Source organism: Symphodus melops, assembly GCF_947650265.1.
Source record: "Symphodus melops genome assembly, chromosome: 18".
Classification (NCBI taxonomy): Eukaryota; Metazoa; Chordata; class Actinopteri; order Labriformes; family Labridae; genus Symphodus; species Symphodus melops.
Genome location: NC_136708.1, coordinates 16034617 through 16060808, shown reverse-complemented (window position 1 = coordinate 16060808; position 26192 = coordinate 16034617). Strand labels below are relative to the sequence as shown.

Below are 26192 nucleotides of genomic sequence, written 5' to 3'. Positions count from 1 at the left end.
ACTTTGAAGCCGATGATAGAGGTGAAGCTGCGAGTGATGGTATTAATAGTCTTTAAAGATGGATTTTGTGACAGATGGAAAAATATTTCTGAGGAGTTAGATCATGCCACGGACAGAATCTTGCACAAGACAGAATTATCACATTTTAACCTTCACCCATTTTAAATTGTGTTCCTGTTGGTTGCAAATGAAAAAAAAAAAAAATAATAATAATAATAAAAAAAAAAAAAAAAAAAAAATATATATATATATATATATATATATATATATATATATATATATATAGAGAGAGAGAGAGAGAGAGATAGATAGATAGATAGAGATAGAGATATATAGATAGAGATAGTATATAGTAGGTACTATACTATCTGTGTGCCTTAGTGTCCATACCTCATTTCCATGAGAAAATCGAGCTCTATACGGTGCTCACAATGTTGCATAACTGATGCATGTGTGCAGAGACTTTGCATTCACACTGCAACAAGTGTGCACAACACAAGTGCCTGAGCCATGACGACATCACTTGATCTTTTCGTTTATTCTCTTGTGTTACCCTTAAATGTCTAGCTACGTCCTGTTTCTTTTCACTCTGTGCTGCCAGTAGTGTCCACCTGGCTTCACAGGTCTGATTGACAAACCTCCAGTATGATGTCTCCTCTCTCAACACTCACATTGTTTACTCAACTGTTCTTTTCCCAGGGTTTCTTACACCATGATAATCCCTGTTCAATTAGATTGGAGGAGGAGCCGTCTCCCAGCAAAGATGCTTTGGAGATGTTATGTGTTGCAAAGAGAGTGAAAAAGGGAGAGGACAGAGAGGACCTCTGAGACAGAGGATGGGGGAAGCTAGGAGAAACAGTAGGCTGAAGGAAGGGAGTGTGAGAAGCAAAAGCGGGCACATTAATGGGGAAACGAGATGGAACAATGAGCAGGGAGAGAGGATGAGAGAGCCAGGAAAAGCCAGCAGAGGAAGAAGAGTGCAGTCTGGGAGGGGTACGAAAAAAGATAACAGGTGGAGGATGAAGGAGGCAGAGAATGATAGTGAGTGGAGAATAATAGAAAAAGAATATTGTTAAAAAGGAGGAATTAAAAAGACTGTCAAACCAAAAAGCACATTACAGATAATGAAAAGGAATAATGAAAAGGCGCAGGAGAGAAAGACGGGCCGTCACACTGTCTGCTAATTGGTGGTGGTTCTGGTGGTGGCGGTGGTACAGAGGTTGCACAGGGATCCCAGACTGCAGCAGGAGAGGATGGGTGGCCTATGGTGTCTGTAGGACAGGATGTTTCACTCTCTGTTAAAAATGAATGACACTGAAAACTGGAACACAAGGCCTTTGTCACCCACAGTAAGCGCTTCTTATTTTTCCTTTTAATAGCATTGCTTGAGGTTTTTGCTTCAGATTTATACTGCTCATGTTGTGTATATCGTAGCACCACAATCATTCAACATGTCTTACGTGTTCATGGGCAAGCTCACTTCATCCCAGTGATTCCTTTGTAACTGTATAAATAACACTGTCGAAATATTTTTAATGTATTATCAACATAAAACATAAAATAAATTAGCTTTTTTATTGAATTAAACTGATCCATTTAATATGAAATATCTATTTATTCAAGTAATAATTAAGCACAGCCTCACATGGAACGCTTTTTGGAAAAACAAACACAGGAAGTCATCTGTACCAAATTTAAAGTAAGTTAAAATGTGTATATAAACTTTTTAATCATGAATATCAACAAGAATGATGTGTTATTTGTTGATTTGTCCCAAATAAAAGACATTTCAGTAAAGCTAGATTATTTAAGATTTACGCAAACCTCTTGGATATGTGCAACAGATGTTCTCAGGCATCAGTAGACTCACATGTTTCGATCGTGCCCAAATAGTGGAATAGTGGTGATCTGTGATATTGGAACTGAATCTGGACCATCAACTGAGTTTTCCATATTTGGTATCCCAGGAGAGGGTGTTAGAATGACAGCTAAATAATAAAATGAAATATCCTTTGCCTCTTTAATTGCTCGCCGTCCTCTTGTGGAAAAAACGTTCTCCACCCTCTAACACGTCTTGGCTGTGAGACCTAATATAATTTACTGAAATTGGAAAAGATTGAATTTGCTGTCTGTGCCTCATCTGAAAACTTTTACAAACTCTGGCAGCCTCTCATATCTCACTTTGAAAAAATGCAATTAATCACATCAGACTGAACTATTGGAACTATTCTGGTGGCACTAGAGTGTGGACTGCTCTGTCACTTGTGTCTATATATTCAGGCAGTGACATGGGCATTTAAAGAGGTGTGTATATGTAGTAGTACGGGTGTTTTCATGTCCGGCTGTGGCCTTATGGAGACAACACCTTAAGATGGCCTTCTGATTTTGGTAGTGCTATAATTTGGATTTTGCTCATTTTAGTCATCTCATAGAGCTAAGATTAGCTTAATGTGCTATCTACCAATAACATATGTCAGAAACTGTGTTCATTCGAGACACAATCACAGATGGTAAACACATCAACTGCACAGCCTTTGTGTTGTGTGAAAATGTAAGCACAAGTATGGCAACAGTAACTGAGGTGGGTGAGGCTTAAATATGTTTCTTTTTTTAATTTATTAGTGCAATCAGAACAAGGTCAGAGTCTGGGTTTAGATCACAGCAGGAATCCTGCGCTCTCGTTTAAAAGGTTAATGCATTTGAAATCCTGACTGAGATTTATGATGACTTTCCTTAAAAGCTGAAGTCAAAGATCATCAGATGCTGCATTTTCTATCCTGTTAACCATCATTTAATATGAACTTCTTTTTCTTTTACAGTTTCAAAGCTTTAAATGAGCTCCGACAGCTCGTCATGCTGAGAAATTAAACTCTGTGCTCTGTGCGTGACAAAAGAATAGAGACTTGGACAGATCAACAGGGAGCGTAAACATTTGAATTAAAGGGACAAAAGTGACTGGTTGGTGATTATGCACAAAGACTTACAGCAGTTATTGTGTTTAAGAAATGTGAAGCAAGAGTCTAACGGATGTATCTGAATTAAAGTCTGTCAGACACCCCCTCATTTCTGCCTTTGGGTGATGTGAAACTGGGAGACCAAGATGACAGACTGTCTAAAATCATACTGCACACAAAAGACACACAGAAACACACAGACCATCCTACATTCTCATAGACATGTCCATCTATCCAAGCACACAATCTTTTTTCTCGTTCCCACCACCACCACTACCAAAAAAAAAAAAAAGAAGAGCCTATATATAATCAGTGTTCTTCTCTTCAGTCCTGGTCACAGATGGTTTAGAATTGCATTTTCCATTCCTGTGTGATGTACCTCAGCAGGTGGGTTATCGCTTTTTTTTTTCTCTCCTCTCCTCCCACTCCTCAGGGAAACAAGACACGAAATGATGGAGAGAAGAAGTAACAGTGTGGTCAGACAGCCAGATAGTTGTTCTAATTGGGTCCATGGTTGAAGAGACAGTATTTACTGACTCAGACAGAGAGGGAGTCTGTTGCACTGTTTATACTGTCAGTCCCCCAGAGTTTGAAGTTATTGCACGCAAACACTTATTAATGTCTCTGCTGTTTTTGTGTCTGCCTATCTGCTATATGCACGGTAACGTTAGCTTTTTTTCCCTTACTAAGGCGATCACTAATTCTGTATGTTGCAGCTCAGGTTTTAACCTTCTTTTCAAGGCTTTCTTCAGCCTGTACTCTCCTTCCAACCCCCTGCCGTCGTTCTTATATAAGGGTAAATAACTCAGGTCAGGCAGACACTGATAAAACCCCTCGAGGACCATTCATTTGTACCCGGTTCATGGAACCAATACTTCCCTCCTCTCTCCACCTGACCCCGCCCCCACTCTGCCTCTTTGACTCTATACATTACTCTGCAGAAATAAATGTGCACGACCATGTGCACATCTCTGTGGCTACAGGAGGACATCACTAAAGCACACTGTTCTTGAACCATTGCCTCGTATTGTGTATTCAAAGATTTGTAAGTGCTGTTTGGAGGGTAACAAAAGGAAACAGGCAGGTTGTTGTGGAGGAGGGAAGGGTTTCCCGCTGTGTGACAGGTGACCGCGTGTGTGGGTGTGTGTGCGTGTCTGTGTGTGTGTGTGTGTTTGGCCTGAACAAGAAATCGGACCAAACAAAACAACAGATGGATAGACAATGCAGCATCATCACTGGGCCACTAATCGAGTGTTTTACCAGAAGTGTTATGCTAATGAAATTAGAATATGCTTTGTTGGCTGTAAATATGTTTTACATTGCTTTCATTCCCTCAGAACAAGGACAACAAGGAAGTCAAAGGTTAAACAAGAATTCAGCACAGGCCCATTTATGTTCATTAGTATTTGCTGAATGACACCGTATATTTACTGATACGGTATTTATAGTACAGTATACAGAGCATACATTTTTTATGTTAAAAAAATCCCTTTCAGGATGACATATGGACATAGACATGCATGCATCATATACGTTTATATAATCCACGACTTTGAGTCATTTTCTCGAGATCTTGATTTATCTTGTGATAATAATGTTATTTTGTCCCAACAAGCTCATTTTAACTGTTTTCTTGAAATCCCATTTGAAATCCCCATTTTTTGGGTGAAGTCTTGAGATAACAGCGCAGTTTACTCTTAATAATGCAACCATTTTCTTGTGACCTCAATATATGCCAGATACTGTAGGTCAGACCAAGACACGAGAGATCTTTCTTTCTATTTTTCTTCAGATCAAAGGCTGCAAGCTTCTGACTGTGCCAAATGTGTTCAAACATTTCTTCCAGTGGTAAAAAAAAAAAAAAAAAAGTCATCTGTATGAGTATAGCCTTAGGTTTAGAGGTGAGAAAGAAAATTTTAAGCCAGAAGGGGTTCATCCAGACAGCAATATTGAACCTCATGATAATAATGCAGCAGTTGTACTATAACAAAGCCCCAGGACACGTACAGTAGTGTTAAGTAGGCACCAAAGGGCATCTGAGAAATGAAGAGGAATAGTAAAATAATAGTGAGATGATGAGATGATATCAAAGAGGGAGGCACAGTATGGAGGAACAAATACCTCGAGGGGGCTCAGTGTGTGTGTGTGTGTGTGTGTGTGTGTGTGTGTGTGTGTGTGTGTGTGTGTGTGTGTGTGTGTGTGTGTGTGTGTGTGTGTGTGTGTGTGTGTGTGTGTGTGTGTGTGTGTGTGATGCTGCCTCATCTCTGTGCAAATACTCCCCCGGCCAAGATTAGGCTTCTTTTTTTTTTCTTTTACAATTCATGCTGGGGCCGACAGGGGGGCACACTTTGAATACAGATAAATGACGAGAGGGGGAGATGAGGGGGGGGGCGGGCTACAAAAGAGGGATGAAGAGAGAAATAGGCAGTGACAGAGAGGAGAAGAGGAACAAGGCAACACAAAGGGACGTGGGTGATAGCTTTTGATTTCTCTGTCAGGGTCTAACATAAACACAGCTGATATATTTAGGGGGAAGACTTCCACACCGATAAAGCTCGCTCTGCCTGATAGTGAAAGTGTTCTCAATACAACTCCTTTATAGATTCACATAATTTCCATGACACCTCAGTGCCAATAAGTGGGAAAGCACGGCATAAATGTTTAAAGAGGAACGGTCCTCCAGAATAAGACATTATTTGAAGTGATATAGAATATAACTGAAATGGAAATTGCATGTAAGAGCTCAGCAGCTGCATTTAAAAGCTTCTAACTGTACAAAAAATAAACAGTAGCATTTCACCATGGCAACCTTTGTTCAGCAATGCAACTCCACTCCTTTACATCCTTATTTTACAAAGCCTCAACAACATAATGGCTCGTTTTAATTTCTATTGTTTTTCTCATAAAGATTATTTTGGGGGCTTGTTGCCTCTATTAATTGGCCAGCTGAAGACAAACAGGAAGTGCAGGGAGGAGAGAGTGGGGTTGACATGCTCCAAAGGCAGAGGCTGTGGCGTGATCTGTTAGCATTGACAGTGCTCTTATTTTAAAGGACACTTTGCGTTGCAGGTGAAACAGCAAAGAAAGTCATGCATAAATAACCATCTGTGGGAATCCTTTATGCGCAACAGGACAGAGGGCAAAGTAGTAAAAACTGAAAGTTTTAAATTCTTCCAGGATTTATTTAAGGTTAAAGGTGTGGTGTTTGCCTGCTGTAGCCTCATCTTTGTGTGCTGACATGTTATTTACATAGTGGTCACCTTCACTGAATTCCTCTGCAGCAGCTTGATTTGCATTTTCTCATAAATTAAACATGTTTACCCATCGCATCATCGCATTTTTGGCAAACGGAAATATACATGTAAAAAAAAACCTCTAAAGGTGAATGAACTTGCATGTAAATGATCACACTATGCTAAGATAAGAGGGAAGTCTTCTGCAATAGTAACTGAAACAGGAGCAAGAGGAGCTTTTTGCTTAAACTTTCAGATTTCTAATGAAGAGAGTCGTCGACTTAAAGCTGGAGAAATGAGCAGAATAAATCATGCTGCTGCCTTCTTAACACTGACACACACAGAATCATTTGGTCACCTCAGGGTGACACCATGCCAGCTCCTGAAGGACATGTAGGGAACAGATTCATATTATTATCCATTATCCCATCTGGCTGCCATTTAATCTAAATCTAAATACACAAAAATAACCCCCAATCCACTGGAGCTAGAAGCTTCTGGTTGAGCTGTACATGTAGGAAATGAGGTTACTAAATAAAGGTAAAGGTAAGGAATGGCAGGGGTCCAAAGGAAAAGACTAAAGAAAGTAAGTCTCCTGTGACTCCAGTGTTGACACAGAGATGTAAAACTAAGATGGCTAGACTAAGAAATAAAAATGGATTTATTACATCAAAATTGTCAACCATGGATCAAAAGTCTTAAGGAAGGAGGAAATATATGAAGCAGACTTTTTTTAGTTGACGAGATTTCAATCAAAGCACAGAAATAGTTGATGCGTTGATCATGAACTCGTTCAGCACCCAACGCCCTCTGACGAGATGTCTCTTGTTCCTTTCAAATCCGAACAAGGACACTGTCTCTTTTAGCTCTCTTTTGAGACCAGTATTAAAAGTGAATATATGAGCATGTACAGACAGTTCATATCATTCTCAATGGACGGTAGGTCATTATTTAACCACAAAAACGTTATAAGATGCGGCAATTGTTCACTGTACAACAAAAATATATTTTAAAAAAAAACTGAAACATGTGACATGTAACATACCAATAAAAGTCTAATTCTGAAACATTTTCCATTGGTGAGGTCGAATTCATTAAGAAGTAAATAATAAACACAGCTATGGTTTAAAATGACTCAATACACAGTAAAGTACTGAATCATTGAATGACTTTTTTCCGCTCAACCTGTAAAATGAGGACATGGAAATAATACATGCAACATTCTGACATTCAAAACACAAAGCTACATCAGTCACTGCAGCCTTACATCCCACAGGTCCTTTATGATCAATCCTTTTGACCGATTCCAGGAGATCCCAGGACATATACACACGTGTTGCCAACCAATCAACCTGTTCACCTTAACTTTAAATAATAGAAGAACCATGTTGCCCAGATGTCCTAACGCCTGCTTGATCTCTTGATGATTTAGTTAGAGACCTTGCATGTATACGTATCTATCATTTATTAGCTCCTCTTTGTTAAAAGACCTGCGTACAGGGCCTCATCCTGACTGGCTTTCGCTCTAACATGATGAAAAATTCATCAAAGGGAACATGTGCTCGTCTGTTTTGCATGCTGGGGTTTCGTGTGTGTTTGTGTAAAAAAACACGTTCAGACCAAAGATGATGGAGTATTTATGCACAAGAACGCTTAACATTACATCCTATATGTTTCCTCCTTTCTAGTCTTCCTCCTCAATGTCTTTCTCCTCATCTTCTTCTTGTCCTCTTTGCCCTTTTTTTTACATCTTCTTTGTCATAATCTACTTCTTTTACGTTGTCTTTTTTGATATCCTTCTTTTTCTCCTTCTTGCCTGTTGCTAAAATATATGAAGTGGTGGGTCACCTATAGCCTAGTGGTTAGTGTGGGAACCCCATGTACACAGGCTGTAGCCCTCAAAGTGGATGGCCCTGGTTCAAATGTGACCTGTGTCATTCTTCACTCTCTCTCTCTGTTTTCTGACTTGATCCACTCTCCAATCTCTAAATAAAGACATAAAAGGCCCAAAAATAAACCTTACAAAAAAAGGAACTCGCTGCATCTCTTTTTATTTGCATTGCATTTTATCTCACAGTGTACATCAGATCATTGCTTTTATGCTTTGTATGTACTGACACTTTTATACTGTGTACTTATAAAGTGATGTGCCATGGAAGGCCTGAAACCTGATCTTTTATCTTCTGTTTTATAGCCAGCATCGCAGAGCTCACTTATTATTTAGCACTCACAATATACTGTGTACAGATGTGTTGTGGTGTAACTGTTAAGGTGATGGAGATGAATTTCTACAGTGTTACTGTAGAAGTTCAAGTTCAGTCTCACAGCCAGGGAATCATGTCATCCCACGTCGCTGTCTCCTTCATCTCCTCTCTGCAGCTTACTCTGCTTAGCGATATTTAAAAAAAGGAAACGTGAACAGGTCATTCTTTGAGGTTTCTTCACTGAGAACTCACTGCGGATTTTGCTGATGTGGATCTGTGTTTGTGGCAAGTCGGAGAGAGAAAAGCGCAGGTTCGTGCATAATGCATCAAAGCCAGTGTGAGTGTTCTGGAAATGTAAAGTATACACACTATTTTTTTATTTTTTTTTATCCCTAAAAGTAAGCGTAGTGTATGCATAATCGGCATGGCTTTTGGGGACAATTTTATCACAGTTGTTTCCTATTGTGAAGAGCTTTTCTCTGTCCAGAATATCCCATCGGCTTTGGTCCTATTGTTCGAAACACCTGAGGGCTTGTGTGTAATCTGCTTTTTTTTTCTGAATATTTATAACCATATATTTCAGTCTTTGGTGCTTCTTTTTTGGGGGGGTGTATTTTGGGGCTTTTATGCCCAAATATATGTATCTACTGTCATTTTGAAAGGACTGTAGCCCTCAGGGGCCCCTTACTGCTCTGGGGCCCCAGTACCCAGCCTTCCTTGCCTGTTGACAAGCAGTGCACCTGGCTATACAGTAGCGTGTAGCCTCTGTGCATGGGGCACGACCTAATCCCTTGGCCAGTGCCCTGAGTCTCAGCTGCCTCCTTGTTGTGAGGATCAGGTTGGACAGATTTCCAAACCCACAGTCATTACTACATCACCCACTGTCCAATGAGACAACCCCCCTTATCTGTGTGAGTAAAGCCCCCTCCAAGGCAAGCAATTAACCTGCTAGAGACACGCCTGTCATCCTCTTTTTTTCCTCTCTTCTTCCTTTCACCTCCCCGTTCAGCCTCCATTAACAGCACGCGGAAGTTTTAGTGATGTAAGATGTTTTAATTGTCTCCTGGGGAGCTGGGTAATTCTTTTAAATGTTTCAGCATGATTTACAGTATGTGAATATGGGTAAAGACTTCTTGAAGGGTAATACATTTTTTCCAGCTCCGCCATAGTTCGATCCTTGTTGTCAGGTGCTAAGAGCTCATTGGATGAGCGCGGATTTATTCGGCAGCCCAAGGATTCCCTTTCTCTCATATTTATCTCTGAGCACAAGGCAGAGTGTGGGAAATTACGTTTTTCATTATTCATTAAGACACATTTAATCCTTATTTGACAGCATGGTTTTAGCTGCATTTGAATGGCAAATAAGGCTGGAATTCAATTTGAACAAATTAGGTAACATTGTTTATCACCCGTGTCTCAAACGTTGGTTACAGTTTGTCCTCAAGTAGAAAACTGTGCGGTACGTTTATGCTGACAAGAATCACCTGATTCTTCCTGCTGAGGTGGCATCAGTAAACATCAAGAGAGTGTTTTGTTTGCAAGTCATTCTTTGAGTGGATTGTGTAAAGTGTGTAGTTTGACTGATGCGTGTCCTCCTCTGTTCAACGTGGAAGATCCTTTTGTTTGACAACATACTGTCAGGCACTGTTGGATAAAAGAACCTTCGCTCCTACCTCTATGTCTTTCTTTTTCACCAAGTTGATTTTGGTATCCTCAACACATTAATATATATATATATATATATATGTATATGAAAATATACAATGGTTGTTAATATCAGCCATTGTAAGGCCACACCCCCAAACAATCAGTATAGGACATGAGCATGTGACACATCGTAAATCGTTTAGTTAACTCAAAATAGGATCAAAACACAATCAATGTGAGTACAAGAACCATTGTCTTCATCAGTTTCTCTTCAGTACTTGTATAATACCTTCTAAATATTGAAAATAAATGAAAGGTTTGTTTTCTGCGATGTGTTTGTTTCCATTTGAGTTGGTTTGATCGGCACATTCATTATTTCTTTCCCATGACCTCCTGAACAAGCAGGATCGTCTTCCCCATCAGTCTCTGGCGCTCTGATGCAAAGTTCACTAAACCCTCTCACGTCTCCCACCGGTTTTAGCTTCTATATGATGCCACCAAATATTCGTCTAATAAGTCCAAAATTGCCTTCTTGTTGAGCTTTTTTAACCTGAATTGCCTGCTTAGTGTCAACGTATATCCATACAACGGGCTAACAAAGTCTGTATATGTTCCATACCCTTTATCTCCACTGCTGCTGACCTTTCCGTCTATCTGGCGCCTGCTGGACTAAAAATTGTGTCTACCAGGCTGTCTGTTGTGCAACAGCATGCAGCCATACAGATGTAGTGCACGCTCGAATATACACATTTAGAAAGGCCAAATGCCTTGCAGCCATAGAAATGTTATGAGTTAAATGTCAGCTGGCAGCGGGATACAGAAAGTATAAAGAATAAAATATATAAAATCATTTTGCCTCCGTGGAGTATATTAACTCACTTTCCCTCTGTGTTTTCCTCTGACTGGAGCTATTCTACCCACAATATTTAGATTTTTTTGTACTCAACAAGACTAACAGGCAGACGTGGTCACTAAACGACACAATATGTGAAATCACAACATTTCATTGAGCCTCTCTTTTTGTTTAAAGAGGCTGAATATCTCTGATAATTTGAATTTATTACTCTCTTGAGGTGCTGCTGCGTCAAATCAGATTACAAGTGGCTAAATAATAAATGCACCTTGAGCTCTCGGAGGCACATCATTATCATCATCACAATGTGTCATATTATATAACCTAACTGTGACTGTGTGTGGTAACATGTGCATGGCACTGTTATTCAAATGACAGCTTTGTCACAGGGCGGATGTTTGTGCACGATCAACTTTGCTTCATTCAAAGAACTGTTCTCATTTTAAACCCCGGACATTGCCTTATTCCTCAGCAGTGTTTTGTTTTACTTTGTGCAGACCATAACGTTGATGTAACTTTGATTATTTTAGCACCAAAACACTATATTAGCCACCTGTGTTGTTATTAAATCTGTCTTAATGCTGTTTAGCCGACACAGATTGGGCTGCATTTAAATCCTCTGCAGTGAACTCCCTGCAAAACTGCCCGATTCTCCTCAGCGTCCACACATCAGCAACAATGAAGCTGGGAAAAGCCTTAAAAGAAAGATTCTGGTATGATGATGAATATGGGATCTTCCGTGTTTTAGGACTGAAGTTATTAACAAGTGGCTTCTATTTCCCAGATATTTTCTAAGGTTTTCATTCTCACACCTACAGATGTGACCTTCACCCCCTCTCCCGGCTAATTGGTACATTCCTAATCCTGCCGCTCCGCCTTGTGCTGAGAGCGGTCGAGCTGCTCGCTGACACCTCTGATTTGCTGCAAGGCTTAGTTGTGACCCATCCACTCTATCTGTCCAATGTGTGTGTGTGTGTGTGTGTGTGTGTGTGTGTTCCTGCATACTTTCAGGCTGTCCGAGCAATTTATGTCTTTCGATCCATTTGTTAGTGCAGTGTGACTAATTGTCAGGCACTAAAGCAGGTAAATAACAGTGACAGCGTGTTGTTTTGACACATTAGTGAAATGTGTTCATATGAGGACTTGGTCAAAAAGAATTATTCAGTTCACTGACGGCTGTGTAATGGGCTATTACATTGTGTATTGTGGTTTTGAAGCTGTGCGGTATCTCCTAAAATATAATGAGTCATAATTTGTAATGAAAATGTTCAATCATTGAGAGTCCTACTGAGCTGAGCCTGACATGGTGGTGAGCTGTTGCCTGGTTACATGTGTGGTAAGCAGGCTAGTTGAATGTGTGTTTTCACTCCTGCTAAAGAAGATGATTGACAGTGTGACTGAGTGAGAGAGCGAAAGGGAGAGAGATCATACAGTATATCAAATAAACAGTTAAAGTACTGACTTTTTTTAATCTGAAAAGTGCCCAATGTTTATTACCAAAAGACACCTTCAAGCACGTGCAGTATTTAAATGCCACTCAGTGTTTCTAAAATATTCACAATTGCAGACACACTCAGACTCAGTCATACTTTATTCCCTTTATAGATTAAGCTGGATCCTCAGTTTTTTATTCTACATTTCCTCTGAATGTGTCCCCTCATTAGACACCCATCATTGGCTGTAGCATTGCAAAGCAGAAAGACTAGCTCATGCATGCTTGCCAGCTGTGAATGCTTGGCACATAAAATAACAATTATGAGGGTCTGACACAACACTGGCACATTAGAATGCATAATTTCCCTGTTAATTATTGAACCGTCCACACTGGAGACTAGCGTTTTTGTGTGGGGATGGAGACAACAGAATAAGGAGTGATAAGAGGCTACAGGGAGTCGTTGTTGTTGTGTTAAAAACAATGAATGTCACTGCTAGCGAACACTAACCGTAAATGTGTTTCCATGCAGCAGCTCGAGTCATGATGTTCCATGTATTTAACCAAACCTTAAAATCCTGTCTGTGCACAACTCAACTGTAGCATTCATTACATCATACACCTATAGGCCTATATGCCTAACTCTTAAAATATCCAAATACTCAGTCTTACATCAAGAACTTTATTTAAAGTTTGGGAAAATAAATAAATAAAAACCACCAAGCACAAAAAAAAAATCCATTGCCCCATGGAGCTGTGAGATCATCACCTGTAAAGCATGAAGAGAAGTCAAACTCTGCTGTCGACTCAGTTCAATACACCCACACTGCATAACACTGTGCAGCACCCACTCTGCAACACACACCTGTGCTGTATCCAAACTGCAGTATGCACACTGAGATACAAGCTCACAACTCAGCTGCAATAATGTGAATAAAGTGTTGAAGAAGTGCAACGGGGCAGTCACACATACGTTGTGAAATGCTTCTGTTCTTAAACCTGCCTTTTTCAGGGTGAACCACACACCTTAAACTCATATTTTAATGTATTCTCTTTTATCTACCAGTATTGATTCATTTCATCACTGTCTGAATTTTACAAGAAAGACCACGTTTATATGTTTTCTCTTTTTGTTTCCATGCAAATAAAGAGCAAAGATTAAGCAACATTAACAACAATGTAAGAAAGTTCGAACAAACAAAGAAGGTATAGTTTTTGAAAATGCAACAATTATCAACAAAAAGCAGTTTAATTTTATTTTAAATCTTAGATTCCAATGCCAAGACTTTGTAGGAGGCCTGTACTTATTATTCATTCAGATGAGACTTTTTTTAAAAAAAAATTTATTAAAAAGAGAGACAAGCCCCTCCCCACAAAGACTCTTGCTAGGTGTTGGTGAGTGATTCTATGAGAGCCTGAACCCAGCAGCTGTTGTATTGCAGCTTGCAAAGATTGGACAGAAACCTCACGACTGCTGTCCAACCGAGTGAAAACATTCAGCTTTTTATCGATGGGAAAGAGGAGATTGGCAGGGATACGAGTCTAGCAGAAAGTGTTTATCTGGGGAGTTTTAAGCAACGCTTGCTGAGCCACAGAGCGAGAGGATGATGGGTTTTGTAGTTAAGTGTGCAGTCATGGTCTGCAGCTGGTAAAAGTCATTATTCAGGTTTACAGATAAACGGCTGGATGATTCACTCTGGAGAAAACGCTGTTAAATCACTTAAAATAATGACTCACTCCTTTTCTGTTTTTGTGTATAATGCGCCTCCATCACCTGTGCATGCTGCTAGTTTCACACACAAAGTTCATCCACTCCCTCTGAAAAAACACAACCTTTCTATCATGCATACAACAGTTATGCAATCTCGCTTAACATGCAAGTAGTTGTCATGTGTGTATGTGTGCAACGCAGTGACAGCGGGTGTGTTATTTACTACGTACTGTGGGGGGCTGCCTTTAGCGGAAACCTGAGCACTTGAGAGATAAAGCCAGGCGGACAGAATCTAAAAATACCACGACTGAGTGAGCAGTGAGCCTAAGAAGAAGATGAAGACGTAGAAGTAGAAGAAGAAAAAGAAGAAGAAGAAGAAGAAGAAAAGGCAGGATCCGTCTCCACCATGAAGCCTGACTCTCGGTCTTCATGGCTGCTCTGTTTCTGTCTCTCAATGAAAAACGAGGCCTTTATAAGAAAAAGGAAACCAATTCATCAGAGAGCAGACAGCTTATATAAAGTGACGGGCAGAACAAGAGGGACTTAGGATCAGACAGTGAATGTTTGATCTGTTTGGGGAGTCAGTGTGACGTAAGTTGATGAAACAGCTTTAATAAGATCTTAGATGGCTGTTAATCAAAATAGAAATAACAGATTTTTTTGAGCTCATGAGGCATGAATTACATACTTCATTTTTTGTAGACACAAAAGAGAAATCAAATCGTGTTTTTTGCAGTATATACGTAGTGTCCTAAAACTGATTTGAGGTGTACACAGACCTTGACATCATTAAAAGGATACATTTCCTGGTTTGGTCAATTGAGCCTTGACTTGTCGGTCACGCCCTATGGTTGTATCTCCTTTTATTTTTCATATGTCGCATAAACCAAAGCGTTTCCCCTCCTTCACATCCTCTCCTCAACCATCCCCACTTCCTGTTTCACAAACACACAAACACAGGGTCTTTTTTTAAGTCCTGTGGCAGCCATTTAAGGCAATTTGTCCGTCCTTCTCTTCATTTGTCCAGCCAGGCTTCAAACGTAACCTTCCCTCTACTGGCACCTGATATGCAAAGTACTCTACAAAGTGTAAATGACTGTAGAGCGGCCCGGCGGTGGCTTGAATTGGCTGCTGATGACTCATAAAAACATAGATTTCCATTTGAAAAGAGGGGCTGTTAGTGCCGCTTGTTATTTTCGGTCACTTACACCCAGTCTGTCAGCGCTTTAACTGAATATTCTTTACACCTCAGAAATCCTAAAAAAAAAAAAAAAACATTCTGAAAGAGCGAAGGAAGATTGGTGCTTGTTTAAAAGGAGCAAAATAGGTGCCTTTTGCAAGTGAACCCAAATCAGCCACCCGGCACTACAAAAGAGAAGTGTTGACCAAGCTTCTATGATGAACACTTAGCCGGAAGATTAGCATTTTTGCTCCGTGAGCCAAGCTGTGAGAAAATAACTCCATTGAGTGGAATCTAAAGCTGGAGTTGAATCCTTAAGACTTGAATTGGCCTTGATGGCGTGTTTCCTCTCAGCTGCAGTTCTTCGCTTCTTCTCTCTCTCTCTCTCAATCTCTCTCTCGCTCTCTCTCCCTCTCTGTACAATAGCTGTGAATAAAAAGCAAATCGAGAAGGGTTTGTTCTCTGCGCTTCTAAATATGGACGCACATTTGCATGTCGTATAAAGGGAACATGCATGGTTCCACTTCAGACACAGAAACAAACTCGCAAATAAGAGAGAAAGTTTACAAAAGTGAGTTAATCAGCAAGTAAATGGTTCTCCGCTTGATATTTGAGTCTGTAAAGCAAATGAGGAGATGTAAAGATGCACTAAGAGGTGCATAATCACCCACATAAAAAAAGCACTTGCATTGCTGTCACGCACACACACAAACACTGACACACCAGCCTTACTCTGTGGCTTCTGCTTCCTGTATGTGTATAACACGCTGCTTTTTTTCTACTGCTGAAAACAGATACGAGTGTAATGACATTAAACGTCTCATGTCCTATTGATCCATCTGAACCAGCAGAAGAAGATTATATAATTTAATTTACCTTCTTTTTTTTATTTCCCCTGGGTTTTTGGCTCACGCGTGGACGCAGAGAGGTGAAAAGGAGAGCAGAGAGACACCTTGTGAGTGCACAGTTTATACTGTTGTCTGCTAAGCAGAGAGAAACAGCCTGTGAGGGGACAGTTTGTCAGCCTGCATGATGAGTGTGGAAGCTGGTGCGCCAAGTACAAACTCAGGTAGTATGCCAGAATTTTTCTCTTCATGTGTTTCTTAGGTGGAAAATTTTCATTCAAAGCAAAAATATTACAACGGATTTTGGGGTCATTAAGCAAACATTTTTTTGGCCCTATTGTTGGTAACTCTTTCAGCTCCTCTGATGATCTTTCAGTGTGCCTGTACTTAGTGATTCCTGCAGACAAAGTGTTTACCTCTTATTACTTCACTGATCCAGGCATAAGCATGTTTAAGTGATGTTTTAAATAAAAAAAAACTCATCCTGCTGTCTTTTAACTGTCAAACATGTATGACCAACAATGAATCTTTGCTGTTGACAAGATAATGAAAGGCTTCTTCTGCAGTGAGCTGTTAAGCCTGATAGACGCCTACCCTGCAGCAGCAGTATTAAGCATTTATCGTAGCTGTATAAAAATAGTCAGCCCTGTTGCTGATAGTCGTGTTTGCTTCTGCATCTCATAATGCTTTAACTCGTCGCCTGTAGCAGGGATCATATTAGCTTTTTGTAGAAGACCTTATAAAACATATTATTGCCTTCTTCTTCTTCTTGAATTGGCAAATGTATGTAGTAATTTGCTTTGGCTATAATGTATTATAATAAAGATAATAACTTTATTTATATCGCACTTCTCAAAAACAAGTAAAAAGTGCTTAAAAAGGTAAAACAAGGCTTATAGTACAAGCACGTAAATAAAGCAAATAAAGTGATAATTATGACTCCATATACCGATGAAAAAACATTTATTGATAATAAAAAACATTATAAAAAAGTTCATCAAAGAAGTCATAAGTGGTTGTTAAAGGAAATATTTTATGTAATGCCTTAAAATTGTAAATACAGCCATGCAGAATAAGCTATAAATATTAACCAATATGCTAATTCTAGGAATGCTAATGAGCAACTACTCAATGGAATCAAAGGAAATCCCTCCTTTTTCGTCTGAGAGAGGGGTCTTTCAGTTTTACGTCGTCCATGAATGCCATTAAACAACATTTGTCTTCTTAATTAAATCAAATGATGTAATTTCATTGGACATCATCTGCTGTGAGCGTAATGCAATTGCTTCATGCTCCCATGAATCATCACCCGATGTGTATGTCTGTGTGAGCAAGAATCCGCCATTGTAACATCGCAAAATGTGTCAAAGGCGTGTGTGTGTTCTATGTCATGTCTTAAACATATGTGGAAATGTCTGCATGGCTGTAAATGTGCAGCACAATCTGTGAGGAAGGAAGTCATGAGACTTAGTGACTCCCGCACTAAAGTCATAAGCACAAACTTAATCCTGCGGGCGGAATATGAGCAAGGGCTAAAAATAGTCCTTGTAGCTTCAATAAGGGGCGTAGCAGGATATGGTTGTCTGGTAGATGATGGTAGGTGAAGAAAAACACCAAAGGAAGGAATGGGGGAGGCGGGAGAGATTAAAAAAAAAGACAGAACAAGAAGAGAATTTTAAACGACACGTGGCTTTATATTTAAAGAAGTCTGGAAAGATTAAAGAAGCTAATCACTAAATGTAGAAAATAACATTCATCAAAGTGGCGAATACTGAAAATAAACTGTCACTTCTCGTACTTACTGTCTTCTTTCGGCTAAGAGGCTTTTTTGGTTTGATGAAGCTTAAACATTTTGTTCTCACTTTTCTATATTCGAATCATTGTACAAGACTTTCTTGGCGACTCCCAAACCTCTTCGTGCGAGCCAATTCTTTTCTTTCTTTCCATCACACACAGGATCGGTGGATGTCTAAATAAGCAGACAGCTCCAGCTAATAATGGATTGAGAATCTGATTAGAGGGAGAGACAGATAAAACAACATGATGTAGCTCAATCATTAATGCCGTCTGTCCGCAAATCCTAATTATAGCTAAACGCACTCCTGTTACTAACCCCACACAATGCTCGACAATACGAACAAAGCTTCCCCGAGGCCCCTAATCTAATAGAGCAGTCCCTGCAAGACATCCACACAAACACACAAACCGGCCAACAGATCGAGCCAGGAGAGAGAGAAGAGGGACTGATGGAGGAAAAAAGACGAGTTGTCAGATAAAGGAGATAAATTGGACTCTGAGTGCAGAATGGCTTAAAGAGCTTTTTTTCTGTGTCGGAGGCGCAGTCGGTGTGATGTCTATCATGAGGCAGCTCTGGTGGGACCTCATTGTTCCCTTCTTTGTGTGCGTCTGTGTCCATCTGCTGCTAGACCCTTTAGTGTCCAGTTATATTTCATCAGGATTCTGGTCTGTATGTGCGCGGCCACTTATCCGTCGGTAGCGTTAACATTCCTGAAGCAGTGTATCGATTTTTTGGTGGGAGCTGATGTACATAGTGAAATGGCAGAGAATGGTGCAGAGCTGAGTAAAAGACCTCCAGCACAATAGGACCTGAGATGTAAACATAATGATCAACAACTGACCTCTCTCTGTGTCTGTGTGTGTGTGTGTGTGTGTGTGTGTGTGTGGGGGGGGGGGGGGGCTCTGCACTCTCTCTCCATCTTCCAACATTTTTTGGTTTTGTTACACTGATAAAAAAAATGGTGCTCTTACTAGTATTCTGCTGCTTTAGAGTAGCTGCTGCAATCCAGGGCCGATGGAAGTTATTTTGAACAGGGGGTGCTGTAAAAAAAACCTCATTTTCTTTTTTGGACAAAAAAACACCTATGAGCCTATTTAGAATACATTCATAATATATACATTTAAATATTTTTTTACACTCTTCAGTGATCACAGCCAGGGCCACACACAGACACCATCAGTTCTCAGAGGAATATATGCACAATTACTTAAACTTCACAATAACACTTTAACAATGCAATAGGTTTGATCAGCTTGCATCAGCTATCACTGCACCTACATTTATGTCACGCACGACTCCATTAGCTCCTAACTCCTTTTACGCACAGCGCAAAGAACCATTTACACGTCATTAAACAGTTCTCCAACTCCATTACGAACAGAACTCACGATCAAAGTAACACTCTCAATCCCCACCACCTTGCAAAAATACTATAGTGTGACATTAAACTGCATTTATGAAAGTGCGCGGCGGCACCATGATCTTACTTTGAGCTGCAGACAGGCTGCCCTGGTTACAGGTGTCCAAATATCCAGGTGCGCTCTGGGGTCGTGGAAATAAAGTCTCTAATGAGGGGACGAATGTCCAGAGAGTTCATGATGTCTGTGTTGGCATACATCAATTAATGGTTTGTGAGTCTTTTCTGGGTCATCGTGGTGCTGCGTAGCCTACCCATGTCTTCAAAAGACGCAAGGCTGAGAAAGTGCGCTCAGATGAGGCCACAGAGATTGGTAGGCACAGACGTAACTCAATCAGTTTTTCTGTCTCTGAAAACGTGGCTCTTGTTTGTTACTGGAGCTTAGTCCAACACGATGCTACATCTTAAACTGTGCCACTCGTAGACCGAGCATGAAGCGAGCTGGGAACCTTTTCACTTTACTCGGCGTCTGCAACCACGAGCCGGCCTTACGTTGACAACGTAACTTCCATGAACTTGTGTTGATTATTCCTAAAAATAATTAAATCAAAATCAAGAAATACATGTAATAGCCTACGCGTGTCGAAATATTTTCCCATTCATAAAGGAATGGGAAAATGGAATTTATAAATTGTGCAAAAATATTTTTAATAATTAAAAAAATAATGATTAAAAAAAAGCTCCCCCTCGCCACAGACACACTATATGGGGAAAAAAAACAACAAAGATCCCTTTTAAACCATTCATGTTTTAGTGCAGCTTTGAAGCACCTCATGTTCTGTGTTCTGAGTTCACACCTCCTACATGGAATCTCTTTTGGCCCGTTTTTTTGTTCAGCAGCCGGAGTATGGAGCTTGAATATTCTCTTTTCTATGCAACCTATTTTCCTATGTTGTAATATGAAACTCCTGTATGTCTTTGTCATTATGTCCACAGTTACAAATATTGCACGAAAGTGGCAGATACTATTCTGCAGGTCACATTTGAACAGTGTGGAGCTTTCATAGAGCAACACCTTCATTACAAGAAATTCTTAATCGACTCATTGTCACATTTGTAAATGCCATACACTTGAGTCATTCTTTAGACTCCAATGAGAGTTTTAGAGTTAAAGGGCAACAATCTTAAAATTGAAGATTTTTGATGTATAAAAAGAGATCATACGGAGAAAAATTGGACGGGTATTCCTTTCTTTTGTCATCATACCTAAACAAGCTGTTTTTGTCCATTTCTAACAGGCATCAAAGATTGTGGACACATCAGACAGTTAATATGTTGCTTCCCAGCTCTTGCTGCAGTTGTTAAGTGTCAGCAAGAAGTCTTATATAATGCTGCCATCCATCAGGGGGAGACAGGACAACTAAAGAGACAGCCTGTTGGAGGCTCCAGGCTGCAGCCGTGCCCACACAAACAAACTGAGGGTTTCTCTATCTGCAGGGTCTTTCATAAGGTGCAAAGGTCATCCTTCAACCCCTGGTGCCTGGAATATGCTCCTCCCTCTCCTGCAATGTTCACACATATTGCCCTGAGGAGGGGGCAGGAGTCCTGTCAGGACTGATCAGAATCTCGTAAATACCTTGTCAAAGCTTGGCACATTAAAACATTAGTGATCAGCATTTTGAATCGTCTTCTTATTTTCAGAAGCTCTCCTTGGAAGCTTTGCAGACATTTTGCAAAATAGAGAAAAAAAAACAGCAATACAAAGACAACCATTTACAATCTCAGAAGCTTATCTAAAGAGCCGATTAAGTCAGATCCTGTACTCAGAATCTGACAGACACATTAAGATATGCCTCTGACTCCAAATATAGACATAGAGTATACAGAACGCTCTTACTATGATAGCATACTTCGCCCTTTAATTTAGACTTTAAACTTAATGTAAGTGTAAAACCTCTGATTTATTATCTAATATATCTATTTAGTTCGACTCCAAGTTCAGACTATAGCCTTATAATGGAGGTTAGAGCCCTTTTCAGTATTTAATAGACATTTTTAGGAAGATCCTAAACTCAGAATCTATAGAGACCAATTCAGTTGAACCCCCAATTAAGAGTTGGACCAATCAACATCCCTTATTGAGAGTATAACATGCCCAATCATCACTAATTCAAAAACTAAAAAAACCATTAGGTTAGACTCCTAATTTTTAAACAGACTGACTCTTAATTTATACTCTTTTATTCAGAATCTATGAACCATTAATTCAGATTCCTAATTCAGAAACAAACAAGAAACCACATACATACCCATTAAGATCCAATTCTCTTTAGAATAGAATGACACTGTTGGTTTACTATCTAACTGACCCATTCGTTTCGACCCAGGCCTTCTTGTAATTATAACAGGCCCATTAAGTTAGACTTAACACTGTTCTATGTAGGTAGACCCCAAACTTAGAATTACACAACCTAAAGGTAAAACCCTAATTAAGAACATTTGAGAGCCGACGAGTTACGACCCCTGATTCAGGATCTAAAGGAGTCACTAGGTTAGACCCTGTTCATCGAATGTAAGATCAGTGTTCAGTAAGAATCTTTATTAGGAGTTTGCCAGATCGTCAAGTAAGACACCTTAATGCCAAACCAACAAGCTAGATAATAACAGAATGACCTTTCTTTTTAGGACAGAACAAACATTGCAGTTACTTGTGTTCAAGGCAGCAAAGATGATTTTTTTTTCCTTCAATGCCACAGCAGGACTGAGGATACACTCAGCGGGAGATGAGCCTCTGTTTACTGAAGTGTGTGCAGCAGAGTGGGCTGCATGCGTGGGACTTCAGTTTGTGTGTACGGTCCCTCCTGTGCAACCCACAGGAGACTGAGTATTGGGTTTCTCAGGGTGGAGTGAATCGCAGAATCTGTGAGCACTGTGAAGCACTAAGCCAGACATCGTTCTGCTTCAGTAAAGATTGACCCCTGCCTGTAGAGGATGACTTTAGCTGCTTTCCATCTCCCATAGCACTGGTTTATTTCAGATCAGAGAGTTTTACCCAGAGTAGTTTGTATAGGAGTGAGTGGCTTTATCTCCTCCAAGAAATTAAGTCACATTACAATGTAGATTAGATTCCCAAGTATTAGAAGCACAACTATGAATGAAGATGCTTTCACTCTTCAAATGATATCTAATATTTTAGTGTGTAGATTCTAAATAACGTGTCTTCTCCCCTTCTCTTCTTTCAAGTGGAGCTAGATGCAGAGCATGCGCAAAGAGTCCCTGGAGCCGAACCAGGAGGGATCCCTACCCCTCAAGTCAAGATGAAAGAAAGGCAGAAGTTCTTTGAGGAGGCCTTCCAGCAAGACATGGAGCAGTATCTGTCTACTGGCTACCTGCAGATCACTGAGAGGAGAGGTGAGAAGAAGAAGCTATGAGGTCCGACGTTCTTTCAAGATGAAGTAGTGTTGCTCTAATTTAAACTGCTTAAAACTGAGCGTATATTTAGCCTGAAAAGGAACATTTCAAGTTGAGGTTCAGGTTGTAGTGTCTGTTACTTGTTCAACAGTGAAAGCAAAGCTATCAAGCATTCAAGTGAATTAATTCCAGAGTCCTGATAACATCAGCCGAAACCTTCACACTTCAGCTGCATATCACAAGATTGAGCCATAATAGCTTTCTGTGGCGACGCTCCACACTCTGAGTGCCTGTCGCTACACTCACAAGTAGTCATTACTCTGAAAAAATGTCATCACACCATAGAAATGTAGTCTTTCCCTTGTGATTGTAATAGAATCCTGCTGCAGTTAACCCAATGTATCATTGCTAAAATCCTGTGCTAAAATACCCAGAGGATGTGCTGAAGTGAGGGAGCGCTTACACCTCTGGAAGATGCATTGGACTCTTGAGGTTGAGTGTTTAGAATGTGATTTTTCGACCTCTTTTACTTATCTATCCTGCTCACCTAATCCTCTGGATGTGGCTTATTATTAAAGAGGATTGCAGAGCAGTATGGAGGGAGGAGGGATGAAGCGATAGGTAATGGTCTTGAGGATTGAGGAGGGAGAGGCAGAGAATTTGTGTTAAATCACTATCAATCATCTTCATATAATCAATTCAGTTATGTCCATGAAAACAATAACAATGAAAGCCATATGTGGATCCAGATGCCTTTTTTGGATCAACCCCCACTGTTTATTCCACTATTATCCACGCAGCGGCCACCTTAACTGTCAATATGACTGCACAATAAAACCAGATACTTCACCACTGACAGCTAGATCACATCAGCTAGAAATCATTCCTAGCTAGCAAGCTTTGCTAGCTAACCTAACTAGGTATCTAAGATTAGAGTTTGGAGGACTATATTGTTTTCTCATATCATGTGTAGCTGTATAATTATTGTCTAACATCCACTGACACTAACCAAATGTGTGCCATTACTCTGAAATATGGCCCATATCCTTCCGGATATTCAATATCATGTATCATGTGTCAGATTCTCAACGCTTATGCAAATTGCAAACCTACAAAATAGCTGGCTGGCTAGCCACATTTATTGTTCCCACCTCAAGCATTTTGTCAAAGGAAAATGGTCACAGTGTTAATTCAATACAACCACAAAAATCCAGTCAGCATGGGGGCACCACCGGAGGGCAAAGCTGAAACACTAAACAAGTGTGTGAAGGAAGGAGGAAGTAAACTGAAAGGAGATGAGAGGAAGCACTGAGGATGCCTTCACAAACGGAGCCATCAAAAGCCAGTCTCAAGGGTCTTAAACATACACAAATACATAAAGACACACAAACAAACACACACACCGACACACACACACATGCACACACACACACACACACACACACACACACTTGGTTTCTCTCCATAATCTCCCAGCAGTCTCTCCCAGCAGGAGAACCTCTCAGGCAAGGTCACAGTAGGGCTAAAAGAAGAACATGTAAAAGTCAGTGACATGGAATTGATGTGCAGTGCTTTCTCCACCAAGTCTCTCACAACACAGCTGCAGTGTTGGTTTAAGTGAATGTGTGTGTATTTATGTGTGTGCACATTTGTTTATTCTCGTTGATGAGTCGGAGAGAAGGCTCCATTCCGGCCTAAATCACTGACTCGACATCCTTAATGCTACGTTTTATAAACTTGGATGGCTACTATTTGTTAATAATTGTAAAGCTGACAGGCGAGATATAGAAATGCACATAGAAGAGGCTGCACACTGAGCAGCACTTATTACTGAGCATTAGACTTTAGTTTCGCTTCACTTCACTTAGTTTCTCTACAGAGCGAAATAGGAAAACATGCTTATATTACTGGATTGGTGTATCCATGTCGAGTGATTTTTTTTCAGTATGTTTGTTAAAAAAAAAAACACAGTCTCCATTTGTATGAGTTCAATTCATCCATGTCTGTGTGGTGAAGAATGAGTTTCAAAGTGTGTAAAGGACATTTTCGTAAATATTCAGATGAATTGCAAAAGTTGAGTGATCTGGCCTGACACTCACTCGTGTGTCCTTTTGTGTGATGTTTCGTACATGTGTTGCTATCTGAAGTATGGGAAGACTTTCGGGGGGAGTCTCCATGGGAAATAACATCCCCCTTCTTTCTCTCTTTCTCTCACTTCTTCTGCTCTTCCTTCCCTGTGCCGCCCTCCTCCGCTCTCCTCATTTCCTTGAGGTACGGTAGCCAATGGCATCCTCTCTCATTGCTGTGCACCGACCAGTCATTTGCCCCTTCTTCCTCTTGTGCTCGCACATTTACCCTGCCCATCTCCCCCCTCCTCCTTCTCCATCCCTACAGTGCAACGACTGGCTGTTTGTGATGCATGCAGCACATCATGCTAGTGCTCAAGGTGTTTGTGCCCCTGCAAGGTGGTGAATCCAGGACTGTATAAGTGTCATATTAGGTTGTGTGGATGGATTTTCTTTTAGTGAATAGGCAAGTTTGTTAGTTTTAGCATTATGTGTCCATTCATATATTTTGCTGAACTTTTCTAGACTTTCAGTGCATATCAAAAAAAAGAATGTAGACTTTTTCAGAATTGTATTTCAGAATCAACTGAAATACAATAACGATGACAAACTGTTAGCTGCGGTCATTCCTCCACTCCACACTGGATGTAAATACATGCCTTCCTTATTCAACTACGATACAAGCAATAGGGGATACTGAGCCACATCATAAATGTTTTTTTTGTGCCAAAGATAGTCTAAAACTTTTATCATTTTAACTCTCTAATTGAGTGTGTAGCTTCCAATGTCTCGGTTCTTCTCAGCGTAAAATGTTCTCCTTTATGTTTGTATTGGTTCAGCAAGGACACAGTACTTTATAAGGAAACGCAAAGAGGTTCTTTTGTTTTAAAACAACATTAATTCAGCCAACTACTTTATTTCTAATACTTAATATTAGCTTCAGATGACCTTAAAAATGCCACTGGTAACAGGCAGAAAGCCTCCAGTTTTCAGTGTATATAGAGTTATGAGAGTTGTAGATCCCTTGCTATTGTAGTGTAGATGCTGCTTGTTGCCTTCATGTACAGCTTTACATACAGTGACACCTGCCAACCCATGAATTGTGAAAAAGCAGAAGACAAACTGTTATCTAACTCATTCTAAACGCATCATGCAGCCTGAATGAGCTCCATTCGCTTCTGCTTGGCACATGTTGATATGATAAAAAGTGAAAGCACCTCTCTTCCTGGACTCAGCCCCTTGCTGCTGCTCGCTCAATGCCCCCATCATGTGTGAAGTTAATATTTTTCTGTCCTGTGTCATGGCCAGAGCCAATAGGAAGTATGTCGTCCATGGAGGTGAATGTGGACATGCTGGAGCAGATGGACCTGATGGACATGTCCGACCACGAAGCTCTGGATGTGTTTCTGCACTCTGGGGGAGAGGACAACAGTGCTTCGTCACCTGTCGCAGGTCAGTGGCCTTAAACGCACACAAACACAAAGAGTACATAAGATATTCA

The 26192-nt window shown here is 40.3% G+C and overlaps 1 protein-coding gene across 3 annotated transcripts in view; it reads left to right on the top strand.

Annotated features, from left to right (window-relative positions):
- Positions 1-26192, top strand: part of dtnbp1b (dystrobrevin binding protein 1b) — a 33556-nt gene that overhangs the window by 3515 nt on the left and 3849 nt on the right. The window contains exons 2-4 of one of the 3 annotated variants that reach the window (XM_079367714.1): positions 16139-16283; positions 22458-22625; positions 26000-26143. In XM_079367714.1, coding sequence (XP_079223840.1) covers positions 16244-16283; positions 22458-22625; positions 26000-26143 — 352 coding nt within the window. In that variant the 5' untranslated portion in view covers positions 16139-16243. The remainder of the gene's footprint in view (positions 1-16138; positions 16284-22457; positions 22626-25999; positions 26144-26192) is intronic. The other 2 variants (XM_079367713.1, XM_079367715.1) reach the window with 2 other exon arrangements.